The 27,059-nt window shown below is 51.8% G+C and overlaps 2 protein-coding genes across 2 annotated transcripts; both read right to left on the bottom strand.

Annotated features, from left to right (window-relative positions):
- Positions 1-315: 315 nt before the first annotated feature.
- LOC116622332 (carcinoembryonic antigen-related cell adhesion molecule 6-like) lies at positions 316-10,550 on the bottom strand. Its single transcript, XM_032388737.1, has 10 exons — positions 10,302-10,550; positions 9,138-9,497; positions 7,598-7,876; positions 6,944-7,198; positions 3,874-4,152; positions 2,799-2,913; positions 1,784-1,836; positions 1,429-1,460; positions 978-1,019; positions 316-710 (listed from the first exon to the last, which is right to left on the bottom strand). Exons 1-10 carry the CDS (start codon positions 10,363-10,365, stop codon positions 645-647), a joined length of 1,545 nt encoding a protein of 514 aa, XP_032244628.1. The 5' UTR covers positions 10,366-10,550; the 3' UTR covers positions 316-644.
- A 2,224-nt stretch (positions 10,551-12,774) lies between these two features.
- LOC116622331 (carcinoembryonic antigen-related cell adhesion molecule 3-like) lies at positions 12,775-20,084 on the bottom strand. Its single transcript, XM_032388736.1, is given in 8 exon segments — positions 12,775-13,202; positions 13,469-13,510; positions 13,919-13,950; positions 14,275-14,327; positions 15,295-15,415; positions 16,607-16,885; positions 18,745-19,104; positions 19,904-20,084. Coding segments are annotated over 8 exon segments (1,017 nt in total). The 5' UTR covers positions 19,968-20,084; the 3' UTR covers positions 12,775-13,136.
- Positions 20,085-27,059: the final 6,975 nt, after the last annotated feature.

The raw sequence follows: 27,059 nt of genomic DNA, 5'->3' as shown, positions 1-27,059 counted from the left end.
AAACTCTATACCACACATGGGACTCAAATTCATGACCCCAAGATCAAGAGTTGCATGCTTGGGGCACCTGGGTGGCTCAGTTGGTTAAGCATCTGACTTCGGCTCAGGACATGATCCCTGGGTCCTGGTATGGAGCTGCATATCCGGGTCCCTGCTCAGTGGGGAGTCTGCTTCTCCCTCTCCCTTTGCCCCACTTCCCCACTCGTACTCTCTCTCTCTCACTCTCTCAATTAAATAAATAAAATCTTAAAAAAAAAAAAAAAAAAAAGAGTTGCATGCTCTACTGACTGAGCCAGCCAGGTGCCCCTGGGGAATTTATGCTAAGAGAAATTACCATTCACAAAAAAAGGGCCAAGGAGGGGATGAGTCCTCTTTATTCAGATCCTCTCAGATCATCCCTGGTGGGTCAGGGGTCAGGACACTTTCCCTGGGAACCCCCACTTCCTGGCGAATGGGGGCCTTTGTCCTGGGTTCAGGACAGCCTGTAGGGGTCTCCAGAAATCAGGAGGGACTTGACCCTGGGTCCATGTCCCTGAATATCCTCAGGGGTTAGAGCCAGTTCTCTGGCTCAGGCTGCAGCTCCTGACCCCACCTAGAGTCTGGGGTCTCAGGAGGGCCCTGGAAGGAGCAGTTCCCAGGGGAAACTAAGAAGCCATTTCTGCTTTGTGGTTGATCTGGCAATAAATGTTTATGTTGGCGTGTTGTAATTCCTGTAAAAGAAGAAGAGGCCTCTGAGACCCTGTCACCTTCTTAGAACATATCTGGGTGACTTTCAGGTTCTAGGCCCACCTGGGCTGCTCTCTGGGAGCCTCGCTGTGTGGCAGGTGTCTGCCCCAGGCCCCTCCTTCCTCCCACAATGCCCTGTCCCCCTTGCTCTCCTGTTTCCTGAACCTGAAAACACAGCCAGGGGCAGGATGGGCGCAGATCTTTGGCCCCCTTGGGCTTCGGGGACCAGAGCAGTCATTGCCCACACTCACCTGGTAGATGGGAACGGCTGTGGTGGGGCTGGGCAGGGAGTCCTAAACAGGAGAGAATAGGTATTGGTAGTCAGAGAGGCAGGGTCATATCTCTACAGAAGTGACCAGATCTGCCTCTTGAGCAGCCTTCTCCAAGCCTGCTGACCCATACCCCAGGCCCCGACCACTGCCCAGGACCCCTGGCTGGTGCTCCCAGTGCCCACCCTGCCCCTGGCTGGACTCCAGGGTTCTCCTTTGGCCAGCTCAGGGGAGCAGGGACAACTCAGGACATGCTGGGGGGTGGTCCTGCCCCTGAAGAGGGTCCACTCCTGGCCAGAACAGGGCTTGCCTTGTCCTGGCTACTCTGGGGGAAGCAAGATCTGCTCTGTGCTGCTGAATTGGCTGGTTGCTCTGCCTTGAGTCTGCACAGCCCGGACCCCAGTGGAAAGAGTGGTGCAGGGGGCGGGCTTACCGGGGATGCGGAGTGGCTGGCTGGACCATGGCCTGGGGACAGAGACAGGAGTTAGCACCAGGGCTGTGAAGAAGCTTGGGGCCACCCTCCAGGAGGGGACAGGTCCTCAGCTCTCAGAGAACAGGGAAGCAAGAGCGCCTCCCAGGGACAGACCCACTGGCCATGTTAGGGTTCAATGAGGGCAAGGTGCTGACTTATGATCCAAATTCCACAGGTGAGGGAGTATAGTCCATTGAGGTCCCTGAGCTGAAGCCACAGAGAAAGGATCAGAGGCTTCAGGGGGGTGCCTGGCAGGAGTGGACACTGGGGCAGGACTACAGGACTCACAGTCCCATCGGGCTGAAGATATACTCACGGGGAGTGGATGCTGGGCAACAGAGCTCTCTGAGATCACACCAGCCACTGGCCCTAGGAAAGATCAGGCTTACATGTGAGGGGTGCAGGGAGACGTCACAGCTTTGGTGTCAGAGTAGGGGACAAGCAGGATCCTCATTCCAGGCAGGGGTTAGAGACCCCCTCTCTCCACCAGTGCTGTTTAGGAGAGGACAGGCTCGGGAGAGGGGATAAGGAAAGGCCTCTGGAGCCCAGAGGTGAAGACCCACAGGCTGATGGGCATCTAGGAGAAAGTGTCCTGAAAAGGGCTGGAGGACCCAGAAAAGGAATCAAACATGAAGGTTTGACCTAGTAGAAGGGTCAAGTCTGCAGCTGCATTTGAAGGACAGTTGGGGAGCCCCAGGTAAGCTGGATCCCTGAATGTGGTGCCCCTGCTGTGGTCACACCCTCACCCCCTCAGGCCAGGAGATGCTGAGATGTGATAGTGGACCATCTTTTATCTCCATCTGCCTGGACAAGAGACATAAAGGACATCCCAGGACCTCCCCCCAGCCCAGCCCAGGTTCTCTGCTCTCACACATCAGGGGCTATGGTTCCCACATCTGCCATTCGGGGGATGAACTCACCTGGACTGTCAGGATCTTCCACTCGCCATTGTGTAACCTTGAACAGGACCAGCCTCAGATCCTGAGGCTGCAACTCCCCCTCACAGGGAGTGTGGACATAAATAAAACATGGGAGGTGCTGTTTATTGAGCACTTAGTCCTGGAAGCACCACTGCAGGTTTGCCAATTGAACCAGGACAACCCTGAGGGGCTGTTTCCTAATTGCCCCTAATTTATAACTGAGGGAGCTGTGAAGGAAGCACCCCGATCAGCAGCTGGTGAGGAAGGAGCCAGAGGGAATGAGAGGGAAAATCCAGGGGGCAGTTGGGTGCCTGGAAGAGCCAGTCCAGAATCCTAGGTCAGGACAGGGTCTCCCTCCTGGCCGGGGGTCGGCTGGTGGACAGGATTCGCATGTGGGAAATGTCATCGTACCTTCCAGTCCTTGTGCGGAGCAATAGACACCCCAGGGCGGCTGCCAGTGCCAGTCCTACCAGGACTGCAATGCCAATGATGGACGCCACAGGGAGGCCTGTGGTGCTTCTTCCATCTGCAATAAGAAGAAAAAGGGAGGGGTATGAGTCTCAAGTCAGATCTGGGGAAGCCAGGAGGGGCCGTGGCAGAAGGGCCTGGTTCGGGAGGAAGGAAAGGCCACTGAGGTCTGCCTGGTGTGTGTGTTGTCACCACAGCGTCCACACCCCCTCGACCCTTGCACCATTCTGTTCCTCAGTGAAACCCTGGACTTACTCTAATCTTCACATTTTATCCCCACCCCTGGGGCCAGCCCTGGGATCCTGTTCATTTTGCTCTCACATTATGCCTCTTCCCCTTGTCTTCTGTTTCATCACCATTGATGGTATTAGAAGGAGGTTCTTAACAGTCCACTCTTCACTGATTAAAGAGAATAATATTAGGTGACTGCTTTTGAGGTTGGCTCTGTGCCAGGCATATGGGAAATAATTTAGGATTATCTCATCTGCTGCTTCGCTGTCTGTGAGGGGGCCTGGTGTCACCTCCACTGTGCAAAATGAGTATCTGAGCATGTAAAGGGCTTCAGTAAATCAGTGAAGGTCACAGAGCTGGAAGGTGATAAGACAAATCTTAATCCCAATTCCCTGAGATGTTACAGCTAGTAACAAAAACGTTAATAACAAAAGAACAATAGCTGCTATATTTGATTGAGCCCGATTCTGTGTATGACGCTGTCTCAGGATTTCATCTCATGAACTCATATTAACAACCCTCACAACAGCCTTGAGATCTAGCTGTTCTTTCCAGTTTTCTAGATGAGGGAACAGGCTCAGGAGGATGAGCATCCTGCCTGAGGTCCAATGGCTGGTACATATCACAACCAAGATGCTAACAAGATACATTTAATTCCTGGGAATTTTATCCAAATTTCCTTAGAGGCTCTGAAGGAGGCTCACACCTCCTCCAGGCCCACATCCATTTTATACCCCCGTCAGTAAAATATACAGGGAGGAAGGGGGAGAGGTTGAGGGTCACTCACAGCTCACATCCAGCCTGATGGGGGCACTTTTGCTGGAATTGCTTTGGTTGGAGACCTCACACTGGTAATTCCCGGCATCCTCCCTCTTGACAGGGCGTATGGTGAGGGTGCTGTTGTCCTGGGGCAGCTTCATTCTGTCCATGAGCTTTAGACTCTGGCCATTGAAGAACCAGTGGATGGAGACCCCAGTGTTATTTGTGGAGCAGGTCAAGACCACAGAGTCTTTATTGTCTGTGACTATGGCGTTGCTGGCCTGGACAGAGGGTTGGGTCACTGGCTCTGTGGAGAAACACAGGAGGTGATGGAATGAGAATTGGCCTGCGGCCTGGGGTCACACTCCTTCCTCTGAGATGACAGCCACTCCTAGGACCCCAGCAAGATGTGTAAAGGTGCCCCAGAGGATGGCCCTGCTGTCTGAAGAAGGATGAGTGTCTTTGTTCAGGTGATGATCTGTAAGGAGAGCTCTGTTCCTACCCCTCTGACCCTCAGTCATGTGTCTGCTCTGCCTGGACATCACTGTGGTATCAGCACCAGGAACCTCTTAGCCCACGTGGCCAGCAACCTCATTATCATGAGGAATTTTTTCCCATGGACTTCGGTGTGATTTTCTTGAACTTTTGTGACTTTAAAAGATCAGGCCTCATTCCTTTATACCTTTCCATGTATTTTGGAGGATGAAGACTCGCAGCCCTTCCATCTCTGTGTCTAAGGCACCTTCATGTAAAGTAGGGAAGGCATTTATACTGTTATAATTTACTAGGGAATGAGAGCCACCTGCACCATCTTCATAACCTTAGGAATCAAAGAGTTTTCAATCTACAGGTTTTCTCACTGTGAAGAAGACTTTTACTTCCAGATCTGTGGCTTGACTCTCCTGGTGAAAAACTTCTGTAGAGTGGTGGTTACTGTATACAGAATACTGGCACCCTTACAAATAGAATGAAACTTCTGCAACATAATAAAGGCCTTTCATGAAATGCCCACAGCTAGCATCACACTCCATGGTGAAAGAGTGAGAGTATTTCCTCTAAGATCAGGTAGAAGATAAACGTCCCACTTTCACCACCCGTATTCAACAGAGTACAGCAGACCAGGCAAAAATAATTAGGAGGAAAAAAAACACAGTGCAATCAAATTGTAAAAAAATAAGTACATTATGTTTGTTTGCACATGACATGAAATTTTATATACAAATCCTTAAAGAGTCCACTAAAAACTGTTGAACTAATAAACAACTTCAACAAATTTGGGGGATAGAAAATCAACATACAAAAATCACTGTGTTGCTAACACTAACAATGAAAAACCCAAAAAAGAAATAGGAAAACCACTCTATTTGCAATAACATTAAAAAGAATAAAATACTTCAGAAAAAAGAATCAAATACTTAGGAATTAACTTAATTAGTAAGTCAATAGACTGTATATGGAAATATATAAAACATTGCTGTAATAAATTACAGAGGACACAAATAAATGGAAAGACATCCCATGTTCATGGTGATGAAACTTAGTCTTGTTAAGATGACAGTGTTATCTGAAGAGATCCACAAATTCAGTGTAATTCCTACCAAGTTCCTTTTTTTAAGATTTCATTTTTAAGTACTCTCTACACCCAATGTGGGGCACAAACCTACAACCCCAAGATCAGGAGTCACATGCTGCTAAGCCAGCCAGGTACCTCCATATCAAATACTTAACGAAATGTTTTGCCGAAAGAAGAACTTCCAAAAATTCACACAGAAATTCAGAAGCCTCAAATAGGCAAACTTATTTTGAAAAAGAACAAAGTTGGAGGACTCCTACTTCCTGACTGCAGAGCTTTAGTAACTGATAATAATGGGGTCTGGTATAAAGACAAACATAGAGACCAATGGAATAGAATAGGCACCCCAGAAACAAACCTTGTCATATGTGGTCCAGTGATTTTCAAGAAGGTTGTCATGACCATTAAATGGAGAAAAATATCTATTCAACCAATGGTGTTGGGAACACTGGATAGCCATGCAAATGAATGAAGTTGGACCCGATCTCACATCATGTACAAAAATTAACTTAAATAGGTCAAACATCTAAACATTAGAGTCAAATAGTAAAAGTCTAAAAACAAACATAATGCAAAAACTTACTGAAACTGGATTTCCCAATGATTTCTTAGATATGACACCCAAAGCAAAGACAATAAAAGAAAAAATAGCTGAATTGGATTACATCAAAATGGAAAACTACTGTGCATCAAAAGACAGAATCCGGAGAGTGGTAGTACCAGTTATGGAATTAACAGGATATAGGGATGAAATGTACAACATAGGAAATATAGTCAATGGTATTTAAAAATTTTTTTTTTAAGATTTTATTTATTTGCGAGAGAGAGAATGAGAGACAGAGAGCATGAGAGGAAGGAGGGTCAGAGGGAGAAGCAGACTCCCCGCCGAGCAGGGAGCCCAATGTGGGACTCGATCCCGGGACTCCAGGATCATGACCTGAGCCGAAGGCAGTCGTTTAACCAACTGAGCCACCCAGGTGCCCCAGTCAATGGTATTTTAATGGGGCTGCATGGGGTCAGATGGGAGCTACATTGTGTTGAATAGAGCATAACATAGAGAGTTGTCCAATCACTATGCTGTACACCTGAAACTATGTCACATTGTGTGTCAATTAAAGTTCACTAACAAAGAAAATGTGAGGGCAACCCATGGATTGGAAGGAAACATTTGCAAACCATATCTGGTTAGAGGTTAATATCTGGATTATATAAAGGACTTCTGCAATTCAACAACAACAAAAAGCAACTTGACCCTTAGGATCCTTCTTCCCTATTTGCAAAGTCCCATTTTATGCATGGGGCTTTCTGGAACTGAGAAGCCCTCTCCCCACATTCCAGGCTGGACCCAAGGTCTACCATACAATCAGAAAGTAAGGGGAGGAAGCGACAGCAGACATGTAGGGGGAGAGTTCAGGGACAGATCTGGGATTTGCTAGTGGGAAATAACTTCTTCTAGGCTCTTTTCTGAAAGCCAGACAGACCTTCACCGCAGCGATCCATGCAGATGCTCCAGGGATCCACTTACCAGAGACTGTGATAGTCTTGACTGTGGTCTTATTGAGGCGAGTGCCAGAGTTATAGGCGAGGCAGGTATAGGATCCACTATCATTCGCAGTGATGTTGGGGATAAAGAGCTCCTGTGTGAGTGGCTGGGGCCTCCCACTGATAAACCAAGAATACTGTGCAGGCGGGTTAGAGGCTGCGTGGCAGGAGAGACTGAGGTTGGCCCCTGGAAGGTAACAGGAGTCTGAGGGGGAAATGGTGGGGGCGTCCGGACCATCTGGAGCAAACAGAATAAAGCCACAGGTGATGTAATCTGAGGGAAGGGGAGGAGGTCCTGGTGTGTATTAGGGCCACAGTGTCCCTCTGAGCTGGGTCCCAACCTTGTTTGAGAAAGTCCCAACCATAAGCCCCCTGTGTTCACTGAGCCTGGGTCTAAGACATTCACCTGTTTCCCCTCAGAGGCTGGTGACCCTCTCAGGGAGGAACAGCCCGTCCCCTCCCAGAGTTGGCTTAGGTTGGGCCTGCCCAGGATTGTCTGGGACCAGAAGCCATGGCCAGCCTGGGGGTCCAGCTGAGAGTCATGGACTCAGACCCCAGAAGGATAGTTGTGGCCTGGCCCCCGGCAGCGTGGATTTGGGCTGGCAGCCCGGGTCAGGTAGGAAGGGAAGTTACTCACAGAGAACATTCAGGGTGAATGGGTCACTATGACCAGTACTCCCTGGGTTCCGAATTTCACACTCATAGGTTCCTGTGTCATTTCTTGTGACACCATGTATAGTGAGAGTCCTGTTGTCCAGGGAAAGCTCCAGCCTGGTGCTGGCCCGGAGGCTCTTCCTGTTTACTGACCACAGGTAGCTTGTGTTCTGTGTCTGAGGTCCACACATTAGTAGAACAAAATCCACATTCTCCACGGGGTCGGAGTTGTTGCTTGCGATGTTGGGTTTGGGTAACTCCGCTGTGCAGACAACAGAAAGAACATTGCCCTGGGTGGTTGGTACATGAAATTTCTCCAAGACATCTATTTATTAAAAAAGATTTTATTTATTTATTTAAGAAAGAGAGAGAGAGAGCGCACACACGGAAGCAGGTGGAGGGGCAGAGGGAGAGGGAGAAGGAGACTCCCTGCTTCGTAGGGAGCCACATCTCGGGCTTGGGCTTGATCCCAGGATCCTAGGATCATGACCTGATTTGAAGGCAGACACTTAAACGACTCAGCCCCCCAGGGGCCCCATTCCACAAGCATCTTGAATCAGAGTTGGCATCTCTCACCTCTCAGCCAACCTGAGGCCTTCAAAGACTAGGCAGGTGTGTGTAGCTCAGGACAAATGCATGAGGATCTGAGCGCTAGGAGAAAGTAAAGCCCCTGCTCTGTGTGCTGACAGCAAGGCTGTCTCCAGTGTCAATCACAGAGCAGCATTTGGTCCTGGAAGACACAGGACAGAGTCAGAGACAGCCCCGGACCTCTCCTGGCTCTGCACTGACCTGCCAGCTAAGCCTGGGGATGGGGGTCTGAGCAGAAATGACACCGGGGACAGCAGGAACAAGCCTGGAGGTCAGTCCAGTACTCAGGTCCCAGGGCCTGGATGGCAGCTCTGCCCAGCTGTTTGATAATGAGTGACATAGGCAGTGACCCCATCCATGGCAGAGCCGAGTCCAGTGACCAAGCAGAGACAAGGGGATGAGCAGGAAGCAGGGGTGGTGAGGGAATGAATGATGCATCATCTCTTCAGAGAGGCGTCCTGGGTGCAGGATCCTAGCAGATCTGGCCACCAGGCTCCCTGCCCTCCAGCGGGAGAGACACCGCACCGTTCACTCCTTCCCTCCTAACAAAAGCAACTGAGTTGCTCCCAGTCACCTCTGCTCAGGAGCCCTAACCCCATCCTGGCACAGACACCCAGGGTCACTAGAATCAGCAGCCCCAACACAGGGGTCTGGGCAGGGGCTTTCTGGGCTGAGCTCTGGTGGGGATCCCAGAGGCCCCTCAGGACTTGTCCTCCTGGGGCGTGCAGAGTTCTAGATCCCTGAATCGGGATTCTGGGAAAGGAATTCTAATCTAATTAAGTTGTCCCCACTGTGTGTGTCCTGTACTAAATGCTCGAACCCCCCACAGGACATAATGCGGAAGGGAATGGAGGCCCAGTTCAGGCCTGTAAATCCTGTGTGTGTGAAGTAGATTCACCCCACCCAACACCAGAGGTGAGAGAGGAATTACTCACGGAATACGCGCAGCTGTCCTGTTCCTTGATCAACTTGAAAATTTCTCTTTGTGATTTGTACGGTGTAGTATCCTGTGTCCTTCAGGTTGATGTTCTGGAACAGCAGGGATCCATTGGGGTATATTGTCTCTCTGCCGCTGTGGGCAGGCCCTGGGGTAGTTACTTGTGTGTCTACTACATATGATACAATTTGACGGCTGGGCTCTACAGTTTCCCCTCGGAACCAGCCATAGCCTAGAGGATCCCCAGGCAGATTGTGGACGAGCAGAAGAACATCCTTTCCTTCAGCAACACTGGGCGGCACCAATTCCACCGTGACTTGGGCAGTGGTGGGCGGGTTCCAGAAGGTTAGGAGTGAGACTAGGAGGGAAGGGAGGAGACGGATCAGTGTTTGGACCTATGTGTTGGGAGGGAAAGCTGGGGTTCTGGAGAGAGAACAGATCCTAACCCCCCAGCCTCGGGGTGTGTGTGTGAGTGTGTGTCTCCTGCTGGTCAAGGTCAGCGGCATGACCACACTACTTCAGCGCCTCTGAACTTAATTTCCTCTGTTTCCAACCCTCTTCCTCACATGTCTGTCGCTCACTCCCTCCCTGCCCTTGGATACCTGCTCCCACTCAGGGGGTCCTGGGGAGAGGCCTGCCCTGAGCGCCTCCTCTAAAGACCCTCTGTCTTCACGTTCTGACCTTTCTCTGCTCTGTTCCCTTCCTGGTGCTTATCAGGACCTGACATCACATTCTAGACATCTCTGTGTGTCTGTCTTCCTCCCCATAGAAGTGAGCTCGGGGAGGGCAGGGACTCCTCTGATCTGTGCTGTACCCCAGGGGTGGGGCAGGCTGTAAATACCCGGGGCTGAATGAATGTGGCCCCAGGGCCCTCCAAGTCTGGCGTTTGTCTGTCAAGATCTCAGGTTGGTGGGAAAGGGCAGCGATTAGGGTCCCTGGTTGTTGTTATCAGTTTTCAGAATTCAGTCCTCAGTGATGAGTAACTTGGGAAACAGCCCTTGGCTCCCCACTTCCAGATCATGAGATTTTCCCGTTGCTGAGCCGGCTCCCCCGTCCTGCCCTGCTCCCCTGTCCCCTCTCAGAGCCCTGTCCTCCCCGGGAGACCCCAGCCAGCCTCTCTCTCCCATCCTCCCGCCCCCTCGCAGGGGATCATCCCTCTCACCTGCCAGCAGGACCTCCTGCCAGGGGACGCGTCCTCCTCGGGGAGGGGCCGACGGGGGCTCCATGGTGCCTGCTGCCCGGTCCGTCCCTCCCTCTGGGGGAAGAGCTTCTGCTCCAGAAACGCTCAGGAGCACTGCCGTCCTCTCCTGTCAGCTCTGCCGTCCTTCCTCCCTCTGAGCTGAGCGGCCTCTGGGGGCAGGAGCGCTGGGCGGGGTCACGTGGGCCGGGGGCGGGGTCTCTGCCAGGTCCCTGCCCCGCCCCTCCCCTCCCCTCCCCTCTCCTCTCTCCTCTCATCCTCTCCCCTCCCTCCTGACTCCCTTGTCCCCTTCTTCCCCTTTCATTTCCTTCTACATTTTAGATCCCTGGGAACTGCTGAGGCCTCTCCGTCTTCAGCTGTGGTTTCCCACCATATGCGAGAGCGCGCACACGCCCTTGTTTGGACAAGCACAAGCCTGTGGCGTTGGGGTCCAGTCACCCTCACAGCTCGGGGTCAAGATGCAGGATAAGCAGCCTCACAGCCCTCTCTCCTCCCCATGTGGCTTTCCTTTCAGGAGCCCGGGGGCTGCCTCAGGAACCCTTGTCACAGGGATGTCATCCCCACTGTGCGCTGGAATCACCTGTGGAACTTTATTAAGACTGTGGATGCCCAGGTGACACCCAGAAATGCTGCTTCAGCAGATGCCCAGCCAGACTGAGACCGGGTGGGATGATGTGGGATGGGGCCGCCTTTCCCTCTCCAGTGCCCACGGAGTGTCTGCAGATCCTATGAAAATGCAGATTCTGACTCAGCAGGTGTGGTGTGGACCCCAGAGTGTGCCTCTAACAAGCTCCCAGGTGATGCTGATCGTCCTGGCCCAGGGAGCACACTCTGAATAGCCAGACTGAGGGGGACTCGGTTCCCTTAGAGGTTGGCCCCTCTCCCTACCCTGAGTTGGCCTCTGCTGAGTCCTGGCCTTGAGTCTGTTGGCATCACACACAGAGCCCCAGGGTCCCCAAATCCAGGGGATATTTCCGTTTGTAACAGAGAATCCTAGCTGGGCACCGGTCTCCCCAGTGTTCTCACAGCTCTGGGGAGGTTGGATTGACTCCTGGCAGCAAGGTCCCGGAGATGACTCTGGGGTGAGAAAGGGGCAGGCTGGGTGATGACTGGTGAGGGACCCACAGTCCATCCCTGGGTGTCCCTAGCTCGGCCTCTGCTTCCAGGGTCAGAGACCCAGGATCAGGTGTCTCAGGAGCTCAGTTCCCAGGTGGGAAGAGGGTTTCCTGTGTGTCCTCTGAAGAGAGGACTGGTGGGAGATCGGATGGCTGGGGCCGCCAGGAAGGTTTGGAGGACACCCTCCTTCTCCATGTCTGTTGGCTGAATTGTGGCCCTGAGACTGTCCATGTGCCCCTGAGTGTCCTGGGCAGCCTGTGTGCTCTGTCTGGGGACTTTCTTATGGTCACCCTACCTCCCCCATGGTGGTGCCAGGCAGGGAATGGGGAGCTGCACACGGACCCCTGACAGATCAGGGACCTCCTAGGGCCCTAGAAGGAGCGGGCAGGACAGAACAGGCATGTGGGAGGGACCCAGAAGGGTCTGTTGGAGAAACGGATGGAAACCAGGCTCCTCCACCTCCTTAGCTAAAGCCAGCTTCAGGGTTTTTTTGTGTGTTTTCTGCATGTCCCTATGTCACCCTTTGGCGGCGATTCTCGGGGCAGCACCAGGAATGCTGCCTAGGCTCCCAAGGATGTGAGTGGGACGGGAGCCCTGGGCAGAGGTGAAGGACTGGGCAGCCCGGGTCCTGGACTCTGTGGGTCCTAGACTGCCTGACTCCATCCCAGGGCAGGGTGAGCCCTAGCAGAGCACAGGCACTGACCGGAAGATTCCTGCTCCCGTGTCAGGAGAATTGTCCCCCCAGAGGGAGGTGCTCCCTCAGCAGGAGCTCTCTGTCCTTAAGATTTCTTTCTTTTTTTTTTTTTTTTAAAGATTTTATTTATTTATTTGAGAGAGAGCGAGTACATGAGAGGGGGGAGGGTCAGAGGGAGAAGCAGACTCCCTGCCGAGCAGGGAGCCCGATGCGGGACTCGATCCAGGGACTCCAGGATCATGACCTGAGCCGAAGGCAGTCGCTTAACCAACTGAGCCACCCAGGCGCCCTGTCCTTAAGATTTCAAGGAATGACCTAGTAGGGGTCTCTTGAGACCACTTTACTATTTTTTTAAACTAAATTCTATGCCACACATGGGGCTCAAATTCATGATCCAAAGATCAAGGGTTTTATGCTCCAGGCACCTGGGTGGCTCTGTTGGTTAAGCATCTGCCTTCAGCTATGGTCATGATCTCAGGGTCCTGGGATCGAGCCTTCCATAGGGCTCCCTGCTCAGTGGAGGTCTGCTTCTCCCTCTCCCACTTCCCCTTCTTGTGCTCTCTTGCTCTCCCTCTCCCTCAAATAAATAAATAAAACGTTAAAAAAAAATACAGTAGCATGCTCTACTGACCGAGCCAGCCAGGTGCCCCTGGGGAAATTTCTGCTAAGAGAAATTACCATTCACCAAAAAAAGGGTCAAGGAGGGGATGAGTCCTCCTTATTCAGATCCTCTCAGATCATCCCTGGTGGGTCAGGGGTCAGGACACTTTCCCTGGGAACCCCCACTTCCTGGGAAATGGGGGCCTTTGTCCTGGGTTCAGGACAGCCTGTAGGGGTCTCCAGAAATCAGGAGGGACCTGACCCTGGGTCCATGTCCCTGAATATCTTCAGGGCTTAGAGCCGGTTCTCTGGCTCAGGCTGCAGCTCCTGACCCCACCTAGAGTCTGGGGTCCCAGGAGGGCCCTGGAAGGAGCAGTTCCCAGGGGAAACTAAGAAGCCATTTCTGCTTTGTGGTTGATCTGGCAGTAAATGTTTGTGTTGGGGTGTCGTAATTCCTGTAAAAGAAGAAGAGCCTCTGAGACCCTGTCACCTTCTTAGAACATATCTGGGTGACTTTCAGGTTCTAGGCCCACCTGGGCTGCTCTCTGGGAGCCTGGCTGTGTGGCAGGTGTCTGCCCGGGGCCCCTCCTTCCTCCCACAATGCCCTGTCCCCCTTGCTGTCTTGCTTCCTGAACCTGAAAACACAGCCAGGGGCAGGATGGGCGCAGATCTTTGGCCCCCTTGGGCTTCGGGGACCAGAGCAGTCATTGCCCACACTCACCTGGTAGATGGGAACGGCTGTGGTGGGGCTGGGCAGGGAGTCCTAAACAGGAGAGAATGGGTATTGGTAGTCAGAGAGGCAGGGTCATTTCTCTACAGAAGTGACCAGTTCTGCCTCTGGAGCAGCCTTCTCCAAGCCTGCTGACCCATACCCCAGGCCCCGACCACTGCCCAGGACCCCTGGCTAATGCTCCCAGTGCCCACCCTGCCCCTGGCTGGACTCCAGGGTTCTCCTTTGGCCAGCTCAGGGGAGCAGGGACAACTCAGGACATGCAGGGGGATGGTCCTTCCCCTGAAGAGGGTCCACTCCTGGCCAGAACAGGGCTTGCCTTCTCCTAGCTACTCTGGGGGAAGCAAGGTCTGCTCTGTGCTGCTGAATTGGCTGGTTGCCCACCTTGAGTCTGCACAGCCTGGACCCCAGTGGAAAGAGTGGTGGAGGGGGCGGGCTTACCGGGGATGCGGAGCTGCAGGCTGGACCATGGCCTGGGGACAGAGACAGGAGTTAGCACCAGGGCTGTGAAGAAGCTTGGGGCCACCCTCCAGGAGGGGACAGGTCCTCAGCTCTCAGAGAACAGGGAAGCAGGAGCACCTCCCAGGGACAGACCCACTGGCCATGTTAGGGCCCATGAGGTCAAGGTGCTGAACTATGACCTAGATTCCACAGGTCAGGGTGTATGGCCATTTGAGGTCCCCTGAGCTGAAGCCACAGAGAAAGGGTCAGAGGCCCTGGGGAGTGACTGGCAGGAGCGGACAATGTGGGCAGGACTTCGGGGCTCTGGGTCCCACCCGTGCTGAAGATATACTCACGGGGGGTGGATGCTGGGCGACAGAGCTCTCTGAGATCACACCAGCCACTGGCCCTAGGAAAGATCAGGCTTACATGTGAGGGGTGCAGGGAGAGGTCACAGCTTTGGTGTCAGAGCAGGGGACAAGCAGGATCCTCATTCCAGGCAGGGGTTAGAGACCCCCTCTCTCCACCAGTGCTATTTAGGAGGGGACAGGCCCAGGAGAAGGGATAAGGAAAGCCTTTGGAGCACGTCCTCGGCCCAGAGGGGAAGACACTCAGGCTGATGGGCATCTAGGAGAAAGTGTGCAGAAAAAGAATGGAGGACCCAGGAAAGGAATCAAACATGAGGGTTTGTCTGAGTGGAAGGGTCAAGCCTGCAGCTATGTGTGCAGGACAGTTGGGGAGCCCCGGGTATGCTGGATCCCTGAATGTGGTGCCCCCGCTGTGGCCAGACCCTCGCCCCCTCAGGTCAGCAGATGCTGAAATGTGACGGCAGCCTGTCCTCTATCTCCATCTGCCTGGACAAGAGGCATAAAGGACATCCCAGGACCTCTCCCTGGCCGAACCCAGGTTCTCTGCTCTCACAGATCAGGGGCTGTGGTTCCTGCATCTGCCATTTGGGGGATGAACTCACCTGGACTGTCAGGCTCTTCTACTCTCCATTGTGTGACCTTGACCAGGACCAGCCTCAGATCCTGAGGTATAACTCTCCCTCACAGGGCGTGTGGACATAAATAAACCATGGGAGGTGCCATTTACCGAGCACTTAGTCCTGTCAGCACCACTGTAGGTTTGCCAATCGAACCAGGAAAACCATGACGGGCTGTTTCCTAGTTGTCCCTAATTTATAACTGAGGAACATTTGAAGGATTCACTGGTCAGCAGCTGGTTAGGAAGGAGCCAGATGGAATGAGAGGGAAAATTCAGAGGGCTATTGGGCGGCCTGGAAGAGCCAGCCCAGAATCCTAGGTCAGGATAGGGTCCCCTCCTGGCCCAGGGTCAGTTGGGGGACAGGATCAGTGTGGGAAATGCCATCGTACCTTCCAGTCCTTGTGTGGAACAGGAGACAACCCAGCGTGGCCGACAGTGCCAGTCCGACCAGGACCCCAACTGCAATGCCAATGATGGACCCCACAGGGAGGCCTGTGGTGCTTCTTTCATCTGAAATAAGAAGAAAAAGGGAGGGGAATGAGTCCCAGGTCAAATCAGAAGCCAGGAGGGGCTGTGGGGGAAGGGTCTGGTTCAGAAGGAACGAAAGGCCACTGAGGTTTGGGTGGTGTGTGTGTTGTGATCACCATGTCCCACCCCCTCGACTGCTGCATCGTTTCTGTTCCTCAGGGAAATCCTGGACTTGCTTGAATCCTCATGTTGTGCCCCCACCCTCGGGCCAGTGCCAGTGTCCTGTTCATTTTCCTCTCACATTATGCCTCTTCCCCTGGGTCATCCTTTCCATTACTATCAATGTTCTTTTTTTTTTTTTTTTTGAAAGATACTATTTATTTGACAGAGAGAGACACAGCAAGAGAGGGAACACAAGCAGGGGGAGTGGGAGAGGGAGAAGCAGGCTTCCTGCTGAGCAGGGAGCCCAACACAGGGCTTGATCCCAGGACCCTGGGACCATGACCTGAGCCAAAGGCAGACGCTCAACGACTGAGCCAACCAGGCTCCCCTACTATCAATGTTCTTAGAGGGAGGCCCCTACCTGTCCACTCAACACTAATTAAAGAGAATAACATTAGCTGACTGCTTTTGAGGTCAGCTCTGTGCCAGGCACGTGGGAAATACTTTATGTTTATCTCATCTGCTGCTGTCCCTGCCCATGAGGGGGCAGGTGTCACCCCCTACTGTGCAAAATGAGCATCCGAGTATGTAAAGGGCTTCAGTAAATCAGTGAAGGTCAGAGAGTTGTAATGTGATCACACAACACTTAATCCCAATTCCCTGAGATATTACAGCTAGTAACAAAAACGTTAATAACAAAAGAACAATAGCTACTAAATTTGATTGAGCCTGATTCTGTGTATGATGCGTCTCAGGATTTCATCTCATAAATTCATATTAACAACCCTCACAACAGCCCTAAGATCTAGCTGTTCTTTCCAATTTTAGAGATGAGGAGACTGAGGCTCAGGAGGTTGAGCATCTTGCCTGAGCTCCAACAGTTGGTACATATCAGATGCTAACAAGATTCTAACAAGATGCTAACAAGATTCATCTAATTCCAGGGAATTCTATCCACATTGTCCTAGAGGCTCTGAAGGAGGCTCCCACCACCTACGGGCCTGCATCTATTACACACCCCCTGCCAGTGAAATATACAGGGAGGAGAAGGAGAGGTTGAGGGTCACTCACACCTCACACCCAGCCTGATGGAGTCACTTTTGCTGCAACTAACTGGGTTGGAGACCTCACACTGGTAATTCCCGGCATCCTCCTTCCTGACAGGGAGTATGGTGAGGGTGCTGTTGTCCTGGGACAGCTTCATCCTCTCCATGAGCTTCAGACTCTGGCCATTGATGAACCAGTGGATGGAGACCCCAGTGTTATTTGTGGAGCAGGTCAGGACCACAGAGTCCTTATCTTCTGTGACTATAGTTTTGTAGGCCTGGACAGTGGGCTGGGCCACTGGCTCTGTGGGGAAACACAGGAGGTGATGGAATGAGAATGGGCCTGGGGCCTTGGGTCACACTCCTTCCTCTGAGACGCCAGCCATTCCAAGGGCCCTAGCGAGATGTGTAAATGTGCCCCAGAGGATGCCCCTGCTGTCTGCAGAAGGATGAGTGTCTTTGTTCAGGTGACGATCTGTAAGGAGAGGCCCTTACCTCCCCCTCTGACCCTCAGTCATGTGTCTGCTCTGCCTGGACATCTCTGTAGTATCAGCACCAGGAACGTCTTAGCCCATGTGTCCAGCAACATCGTTATCATCAGGAAGAGCTGAGACCAATGACCAAGCAGAGAGCAAGGAGATGAACAGGAAGCAGGGGTGGTGAGTGAATTAATGATCCATCATCTCTTCGGAGAGGTGTCCTGGGTGCAGGATCCTAGGAGGTCTGGCCACACAGGCTCCCTGCCCTCCAGCGGGAGAGACTCCCACACTGTTCACTCCTTCCCTCCTAAGCAAGAGCAACCGAGTTTGTTACACGTGGACCTTGTGCTGGTTTCAGGTGTAGAGTCAGGAGGACAAGGCAAATTCTTTCCCTGACACCCCAGTGGGAGAGACAGGAACACAGATCTCAAGTCCAGCACAGAGAGGTGAGGACTGGGCATCTGGGGGTCGGCCGGATCATTCTGCCTCTGATTGCTGATGCAGGTCATATGGTTCTAGAGTAAACATGGAGTGAGCCTCCGGTTGCCATCACTGCCCAGACCAGCATCCCTCCCTCTGCTGGAGGAGAGGACGGGGTTGTGTCTGCACACTGAGCCTGGGTAACTCTGATCTGCTGCTCACCAGTCTGTGTGACCCTGATTCAGTGACTGTGTCTCCCCGTGCCTCAGTTTCCCCTTAATGCAATAAGAATAATGGTAGATGATCTCTACTTGCCATGCTTGTGAATTAACCTTTAAACGTCCCAAAATACCTGACCTCAATTTGGTCTATAGCCGCTGGCCAATCAGATGGCGGCTATTCCCACTTGTCTCCACAAGAGAAGGCTCCCTGGGCCTGATTCTTGGTGGAGGAGGAGATGCCAGGACATCTCTCTGCTCTGTTCCTTCCTGGGGGTGCTGCCCTTCCACTGGTGTCCCCCAAGCCCTCCACAGCAGTTGGCTAATGGACCGGGGACTTTTTTTTCAAGATTTTATTTATTTACTTGAAAGACAGAGAGTGAGCCAGAGAGAGAGCATGAGCAAGGGGAGGGGGAGAACCAGACTCCCCTGCTGAGCAGGGACCCTAACCGGGGCTCAATTCCATGACACTGGGATCAGGACATGAGCCAAAGGCAGTTGCTTAACTGACTGAGCCACACAGGTGCCCCTGGACTGGGGACTTCTGTGTCTGTGCTGTCCATGCTGAGTCTCAGGTGAAGGACCAGGCTCTGCCCTCCCCAGATGTGGCTCTTGAGACTGAGCCCTGGCTGGTGACCAGCTCGGGCAGCTGGGAAATCATTGCTCCCAGGCAGCTCTGCCCAGGAGCCCTAACCCCATCCTGGCACAGACCCCCAGGGTCACTACAGTCAGGAGCCCCAACACAGGGGTCTGGGCAGGGGCTTTCTGGGCTGAGCTCTGGTGAAGATCCCAGAGGCCCCTCAGGCCTGGTCCTGACTGGACCCTGCAGGGTCTTTCTCAGATGGTCCCAGAGTCTGGATTCCTGAAAAGGCATTTGATATTAGGAAGTTTGTCTCCACTGTGTGTGTCCCGCACTAAATGCTTGAACCCCACATGGGACTTAATGCAGAGGGGGATGGAGGCCAAATCTTGGCCTGTCCATCCTGTGTGTGTGTGAAGTAGAATTCATCCCACCCAACACTAGAGGTGAGAGAGGAATTACTCACAGAATACGCGCAGCTGTCCTGTTACTTGATCAACTTGAACATCTCTCTTTATGATTTGTATGGTGTAGTATCCTGCGTCGTTCAGGGTGATGTTCTGGAACAGCAGGGATCCATTGGGGTATATTGTCTCTCTTTCGCTGTGTGCAGGCCCTGGGGTAGTTACATTTCTGTCTACTGCATATGATACAATTTGACGGCTGAACTCTACAGTTTCCCCTCTGAACCAGTTATAGCCTAGAGGATCCCCAGACAGATTGTTGACTCGCAGAAGAACATCCTTCCCTTCAGCAACACTGGGCGGCACCGATTCCACAGTGACTTGGGCAGTGGTGGGCGGGTTCCAGAAGGTTAAGAGTGAGACTAGGAGGGAAGGGAAGACACAGATCAGTGTTTGGACCTATGTGTTGGGAGGGAAAGCTGGGGCCCCGGAGAAGGAGCAGGTCCTAATCCCCCAGCCTCGGGGTGTGTGTGTGAGTGTGTGTCTCCTGCTGGTCAAGGTCAGCGGCATGACCACACTACGTCAGCGCCTCTGAACTTACTTCCTCTGTTTCCAACCCTCTTCCTCACATGTCTGTCGCTCACTCCCTCCCTGCCCTCAGATCCCTGCTCCCACTCAGGGGGTCCTGGGGAGAGGTCTGCCCTGAGCACCTCCTCTAAAGACCCTCTGTCTTCACGTTCTGACCTTTCCCTGCTCTGTTCCCTTCCTGGTGCTCGTCAGGACCTGACATCACATTCTAGACGTCTCTGTGTGTCTTCCTCCCCATAGAAGTGAGCTCAGGGAGGGCAGGGACTCGTCTGATCTGTGCTGTACCCCAGGGGTGGGGCAGGCTGTAAATACCCGGGGCTGAATGAATGTGGCCCCAGGGCCCTCCAAGTCTAGCGTTTGTCTGTCAAGATCTCAGGTTGGTGGGAAAGGGCAGTGTTTAGGGTCCCTGGTTGTTGTTATCAGTTTTCAGAATTCAGTCCTCAGTGATGAGTAACTTGGGAAACAGCCCTTGGCTCCCCATTTCCAGATCATGAAATTTTCCCGTTGCTGAGCCGGCTCCCCCGTCCTGCCCTGCTCCCCTGTCCCCTCTCAGAGCCCTGTCCTCCCCGGGAGACCCCAGCCAGCCTCTCTCTCCCATCCTCCCGCCCCCTCGCAGGGGATCATCCCTCTCACCTGCCAGCAGGACCTCCTGCCAGGGGACGCGTCCTCCTCGGGGAGGGGCCGACGGGGGCTCCATGGTGCCTGCTGCCCGGTCCGTCCCTCCCTCTGGGGGAAGAGCTTTTGCTCCAGAACCGCTCAGGAGCACTGCCGTCCTGTCCTGTCAGCTCTGCCGTCCTCCCTCCCTCTGAGCTGAGCGGCCTCTGGGGGCAGGAGCGCTGGGCGGGGTCACGTGGGCCGGGGCGGGGTCTCTGCCAGGGCCCCGCCCGTCCCTCCTGACTCCCTTGTCCTCTTCTTCCCCTTTCATTTCTGCCTACATTGCGGTTCCCTGGGAACTGCTGAGGCCTCTCCGTCTTCAGCTGTGCTTTCCCACCATATGCGAGAGCGCGCACACGCCCTTGTTTGGACAAGCACAAGCCTGTGGCATTGGGGTCTGGTGACCCCCACAGCTCGGGGTCAAGGTGCAGGGTCAGCGCCCCCACAGCCCTCTCTCCTCCCCGTGTGGCTTTCCCTTCAGAGCAGGAGCCTGGGGGCTGCCTCAGGAACATGTCACAGGGATGTCACCCCCACTGTGCGCTGGAATCACCTGTGGAACTTTATCAAGACTGTGGATGCCCAGGTGACACCCAGAAATGCTGCTTCAGCAGATGCCCAGCCAGACTGAGACCGGGTGGGATGATGTGGGATGGGGCCGCCTTTCCCTCTCCTGAGCCCACAGAGGGTCTGCAGATGCTGTGAAAATGCAGATTCTGACTCAGCAGGTGTGGTGTGGACCCCAGAGTCTGCCTCTAACAAGCTCCCAGGTGATGCTGATCGTCCTGGCCCAGGGAGCACACTCTGAATAGCCAGACTGAGGGGGACCCGGTTCCCTTACAGGATGGCCCTTCTCCCTACTCCTCTGCTGAGTCCTGGCCTTGAGTCTGTTGGCACCACACACAGAGCCCCAGGGTCCCCAAATCCAGGGGATTATTTCTGTTGTAACAGAGAATCCCAGCTGGGCACCGGTCTCCCCAGTGTTCTCACAGCTCTGGGGAGGTTGGATTGACTCCTGGCAGCGAGGTCCCAGAGATGACTCTGGGGGTGAGAAAGGGGCAGGCTGGGTGATGACTGGTGAGGGACCCACAGTCCATCCCTGGGTGTCCCCAGCCTGGCCTCTGCTTCCAGGGACAGACACCCAGGACCACGTGTCTCAGGAGCTCAGTTCCCAGGTGGGAAGGGGGTTTCCTGTGTCCTGGGAAGAGAAGAGGTGGTGGGAGTTCAGGTGACTGGGGCTCCCAGGAAGGTTTTGAGGAGACCCTCCCTCAGGGTCTGTTGGCTGAATTGTGGCCCAGACATTGTCCATGTGCCCCTGAGTGTCCTGGGCAGCCCGTGTCCTCTGCCTGGGGGACTTTGCTGTGGTCACCCTGCCTCCCCCATCCCCCTGGTGGTACCAGGCAGGGAATGGGTTGCTGCACAGGGACCCCTGACAAATCAAGGGTCTTCTCCCTAGAAGGAGCGGGCAGGACAGAACAGACATGTGGGAGGGACCCAGAAGGGTCTGTTGGAGAAAGGGATGGAAACCAGGCTCCTTCTCCACCTCCTTAGCCAAAGCCAGCTTCAGGGTTTAATGTCCTGTGTGTTGTCTGCATGTCCCTATGTCGCCCCCCTGGAGGCGATTCTGGGGCCACACCAGGGATGCTGACCAGGTTCCCAAGGATATGCCTGAGTCCTGGGCCGAGGTGAGGGACTGGTCAGCCCGGGTCCTGGTCCCTGTGGGTCCTAGACTGCCTGACTCCATCCCAGGGCAGGGTGAGTCCAGGGAGAGGACAGGCAGTATCCAGAATATTCCTGATCCTGTGTCAGGAGAATTGTCAGCCCAGAGATGTGCTCCCTCAGCATGAGCTCTCTGTCCTCGAGATTTCAAGGAATGACCTTGTAGGGGTCTCTTGAGACTTTGAGGAAAAGGCACCAGCCTGGGAGGCTGAACACCACAATGCTCTGTCTCCCCATCACTCACTGAGGGGATTGCATCCAAGTCATCTGTGTCCCTGTCTCTGCTCTGCTCTAGGTCTCCCTGAAGGAACCAGGAGCTGGAGTGGCTCCACCCAGAGACTCAGCTGAGGGATCCCAGGGCTGCCTCTGTGAAAGGGGAGGAGACCCTCAGCCCCGGGGAAACACAGGCACATCCTGGGTTCTTCTGTCCCGTCTACCTGGGACGTTCCCCCTTGTTCCCCAGGACTCCTTGGGCTGCTGAGAAACCTTCAGGGAGACATAGCAGGTGTCCCCACAGACCAGGGGCCCTCAGGATGAGGAGTCACCCCCTGATGTCTTTGGAGGTCAGTGTAGGGCTCTGAACTCCATGGGTAGTAACTGCATCTGGGGTGGTGATGCAGAATTTGTGGCAGGTCAGATCTCTAAGAGAAGAGGAAGGACACAGGCTGCCCACCCAGGCCCTCCAGGGAGAGAAGTCAGTCACAGACAGAGATGGGTGGGGGTGTCTGTGTTCTGGGAGTGAATGGGGGTCTGATCTCTAACTGTAGGAGGCCCCTGTCATCCCTCCTGAATCTAGGAGGGGGTAAGCCCTGACAGCCTTACAGGGACAGCCTTGGGCACATGCTGGCCCCCTCCCATGCTGATGCCAGCGGCCTGGGTCTGCCGGGAAGAGGCTCCGACCCCAGATGACACGGGGGTGACTTCCATTGTGTGGTTTCCCTCCTGCATTTAACGAGTATTTACTGGCTTCTGTGATGTGTCAGGCCCAGGGCTGGGTCCTGGGAGCTCCACCAAGAACAGGACAGATGTGGGCCCTGGACTCGTGGGGTTTCCCTTGGAACAGGGCCACGGGCAGTCAGGAAATCATGGCACTGAGGAGTCAATTAGAATCGAGAGAAGGGCCAGGAAGGGAAAATGTCTGGTGCGTCTGGAGCATGTCAGGGGGTCTTAGCTGATGGGGGGTCACATGGAGCACTCCTGGGAAAGTGACCTGGGGCTGAGACCGGAAGTGTGAGTGAACCTTCGCCCCTCTAAGGACAGTGGGCGGAGAGGGACTAGCTGCCCATAGAGGGACAGTCTCAGGGGGCAGACACCTAGCTGGCTAAGGGGGATGACGGGGTCCAGTGTGGGGAGCCTGGAGAGCCAGGAGGACGGTGATTGGGTGAGGCTGGGGAGGGTCAGACCCTGCTGGGCTGTGGGTGCCGAGGGGGGCGCCCAGGTGTAGAGCGGCTCTGCCGCCCTCTGGTGGACTGTGCAGGAAATGTGGGAGAAAAAGTCCTGCTACCCAGTTTTTTATTTGTACATTAATATTTCATATATAGACGTATAATTTTTAACCACCTAATTGAATTATAGTTGACGTATAAGAAGTTCAACATATTGAAAACAATTTAATAAGCTTTGCCACGGGCATGCAGAGAAGTCATTCCTAGGTGAAGATACTGAATATGTCCCTCCTCACAAAAGTCTCCTCGTGTCCTCTTTATTCTCTTCATTCCCACCCCTCTGGCCCTCCTTCCCCATGTTCCCATGAAACCTTACATTTGCTTTTGCTGTTATAGATTGGTGTGCATTTTTTTAGAATTTTGAAAATTTGAATCATACAGTACAATTTGGGGCTGGGGTCTACAGCTTTACTCAGCATGGTTTTTAAAAATAACCCATTGCTCCATATTATTTTAAGTATCCACAGTGTTTTCTTTTTTATCTGTTAGTTGTATTACATTGAAAGGATGCAAAAAATTGTGTTTTTTTAATTTATTCTCTCATTTATGGACATTTCTGTTGTTTCCAACTCTGGGTGATTACAAGTACACTTGCCAGGAACTTTTGTGCAGGAGTCTTCGAAGTGGGTGTGTGTTTTCATTTCTCTGGGGTAGAGTTCCATCTAGGAGTGCAGTGAGGGGATCGCTGAGGAGGCACATGTTTAATTTTATAAAGAACATGCTACCCTGTTTTCCGAAGTAGTTCCAATTTTACTTTCTCACTAGCGACATAGGAGAGTTCCAGTTGCCCCCCCATCCTCAACAACACTTAGTTTTGAAAGTCTTTTTAATATTTCAGCCAGTCTACTGTGTGTGAAGTGGCATCTCAGTGTGGTGTTTGTTTTGGTTTCGACTGTGATAACATTTTTCATTTTATCATTCTTTATTTTATTAACAGCTCATATGAGATCTGTCGTCTGAATAGTGTTCCATTGTATGTATTTACAACATTTTCCTCAACCATTTGTCTGTCATTGGACATTTAGGTTGTTTCCATATCTCGGCTACTGTGAATAGTGTTGCAATGAACACAGGTGTGTTAATATCTCCTCGAGATCTTGATTTCAGTTCTTCTGGAGAAATGCCCGGAAGTGGGATTGTTGGATCTTAGCGTATAGTTGTATATTTAATTTTTTGAGGAACCTCCATACTGTTTTCCGAGTGGCCGCGCCAGTTTGCATTCTCACCAACAGGGTGCAAAGGTTCCAATTTCTCAACATCCTCACCAACACTTGTCTTTTTTTTTTTTTTCAATAATAGCCTTTGCAACATGTGTGTGGTAATATCTCATGGGGGGTTAGATTTCCATTTCCCTTTTTTCATATACCCGACTGCCATAGAAGAAATATCTACTCAAGTCTTTAACCCATTTAAAATCAGGTTATTTGTTGGTTTGTGTTTTACTATCCAGCTGTAGGAGTTCCTTACATATGTGGGATATTAACCCCTTATCTGATACGTGGTTTAAAAATATTCTGTCCCAGGGCGCCTGGGTGGCTCAGTTGGTTAAGCGACTGCCTTCGGCTCAGGTCATGATCCTGGAGTCCCTGGATCGAGTCCCGCATCGGGCTCCCTACTCGGCAGGGAGCCTGCTTCTCCCTCTGATCCTCCCCCTTCTCATGTGCTCTCTCTCTCATTCTCTCTGTCTCAAATAAATAAATAAAATCTTAAAAAAAAAAAAAAATTCTGTCCCAGTTGGTAGGTTGCCTTTTCATTGTGCTGATGGTTTCCTTTGCTGGGCAGAAGCTTCCTAGTTTGAAATAGTCCCACTTGTTGATTTTCGTTTCCATTGCCTGTGCTTTTTGGTATCATATGCATGAAGTCATTGCCAAGACCAATGTCATCAAGCTTTTCCCCTATGTCTTCTTTGAGGAGTTTTATGGTTTGGGGTCTTATTTAAGACTTACATCCATTTTTGTGTATTTTTGTGTATGTGCAAAGTAAGTGTGTCATTTCATTCTTTTGCCATGTGGATATCCACTTTTCCCAACATCGTTTGTTGAAGAGATGATCCTTTCTCATTGTGTATCTTAACACCCTTGTCAAAGATCCGATGACCATATATGCAGGAATTTATTGAGGGCTCTCTGTTCTGTTCCATTGGTCTGTCTTTCTGTTAATACTCTTACCTGACTGAGACTGGTTCCAAACTCATGTTTGGCTGCAAACACCTCAAAAATCAACACATGAGGGACAAGTGATGGTAGGTGGTATGGGGACTGCTACAGAATGAAGTGTTTTGCTTATTGTGTTTTCAAAAACAGCACACCCATGGGGAGCAGCTAGATCAAGAAACAGAACATTGCTGGCACCCTAGAAGTTGCTGCCCTCTTCCATTTATAAATTCTTTTCTTTTTAAGATTTATTTATTTATTTGAGAGAGGGGAGGGGCAGTGGGAGAGGGAGAGAAATCCTCACGCAGACTCCCCGCTGAGCTCAGACCTGACATGGGGATCAATCCCAGGACCCTGAGATCATGACCTGAGCCAAAATCAAGAGTTGGCTGCTTAACTGACTGAGCCACCTAGGTGCTCCCCATTTATAAATTTCTAATGTTGAATCACCTTTGCTTTGCTGGGACAATCGGAACTTAGTCACAGTGTAGTGTCTTATTCTATATACTGTTGGATTTGGTTTGAGAATTCCTTGTTTAGCATTTTTTCTCTCTGTTCAGGAGTATGATTGGCCTGATATTTTCCTCTTTTAGTACTTTAGTTGTTATTCCTAGTTCAATTTAAAGGTTATACTAACCTCGGAATGAGTTAGGGGGATACTCCCTCTCTATTTTATGGATGAATTTCTATGATTTTGACATGATCTGTCTTGAAAATTCTGTCAAACTCTGAAAAAAACTTCTGATTTGGACATTTTTTTCTCTTTCCTTAAAATCTTTTTATATGGAAAAGTTTCAAAGATTTACAAAGAGAGTTTGCATACGAACATATACAAATGGACTCTAGTTCGTTATACTAGAGAGAACGGTATCGTGAACCCCCATGTACACATCTCCAGCTCCAAAGAATCAACTCATGATGAATCTTGTTGTATCTATCTCCCTTCTACTCCTCCACCCACTGGGGATTAAATATTACAAATCAGGGTGCCTGGTTGGCTCAGATGGTTGGGCATCTGACTTTGGCTCAGGTCGTGATCCCAGGGTCCTGGGATCGAGTTCCACATCAGGCTCCTGGCTCAGCGGGGAGCCTGCTTCTCCCTCTCCCTCTGCCTCTCCCCCTGCTCATGCTCTCTCTCTCTGTGTATCTCTCTGTCTCAAATGAATAAATAAAATCTTTTTAAAAATAATAAATATTACAAATCATATAATATTGTTTGTAAACACTGGTGTGTGTAGTTCGAAAACGTAAGACCCCACCCCCCCAATTAAAAAACAATCAAACTTAGAGAAAATTTTCAAGAGTATTAGAGGGATCTCGTATATACCTTTCATGCTTATTTACCAATGCCACATTTGTATTCTATCTGTATAAAGGAAAATATATGCATGTGCATGCACACAAATCTTTTTCATTATGTATATATGATTTTTTGATGTATCACTTGATAGTTATAGGGATCATAATATTTCACCCTCACTACTTCAGCCCATATCTCATCAGAACCAGGATTTTCTCCTATATATCCACAGTATGATTATCAAGCTCCCCCATTTGATATTAGTACAACAATATAATGTAATATGAAGTCTGTGTTAGCTTCCTATTACCTCTGTAACATATTCCACAAACAAGTTTGCTTAAAAGCAACAGACATTTATTATCTCACAGTTCTGGAGGTCAGAAGTCCAGCATGGGTATTACTGGGCTAAAATAAAGATATTGGCGGGGCCACATTCCTTTCTGCAGGTTCTAGGTTTGGATCAATTTTCTTGCCTTCTCCAGTTTCTGGAGTCTGCCGATACTCCCAGACTTGTGGTA

Source organism: Phoca vitulina, unplaced genomic scaffold (assembly GCF_004348235.1).
Source record: "Phoca vitulina isolate PV1807 unplaced genomic scaffold, GSC_HSeal_1.0 scaffold52, whole genome shotgun sequence".
In the NCBI taxonomy this organism is placed as follows: Eukaryota; Metazoa; Chordata; class Mammalia; order Carnivora; family Phocidae; genus Phoca; species Phoca vitulina.
Note: the sequence above shows the minus strand (reverse complement) of the source record. Positions and strands in the feature narration are given on the sequence as shown.

Coding starts and splice junctions, on each gene's coding strand:
- LOC116622332 (XM_032388737.1), bottom strand. CDS start 10,365: ATGGAGCCCCCGTCGGCCCCTCCCCGAGGAGGACGCGTCCCCTGGCAG. Junction 7,877..9,137: donor AGGACAGCTGCGCGTATTCC/GTGAGTAATTCC, acceptor TTGTCTGCACAG/CGGAGTTACCCAAACCCAAC. Junction 1,020..1,428: donor CCAGCCACTCCGCATCCCCG/GTAAGCCCGCCC, acceptor TCTCCTGTTTAG/GACTCCCTGCCCAGCCCCAC.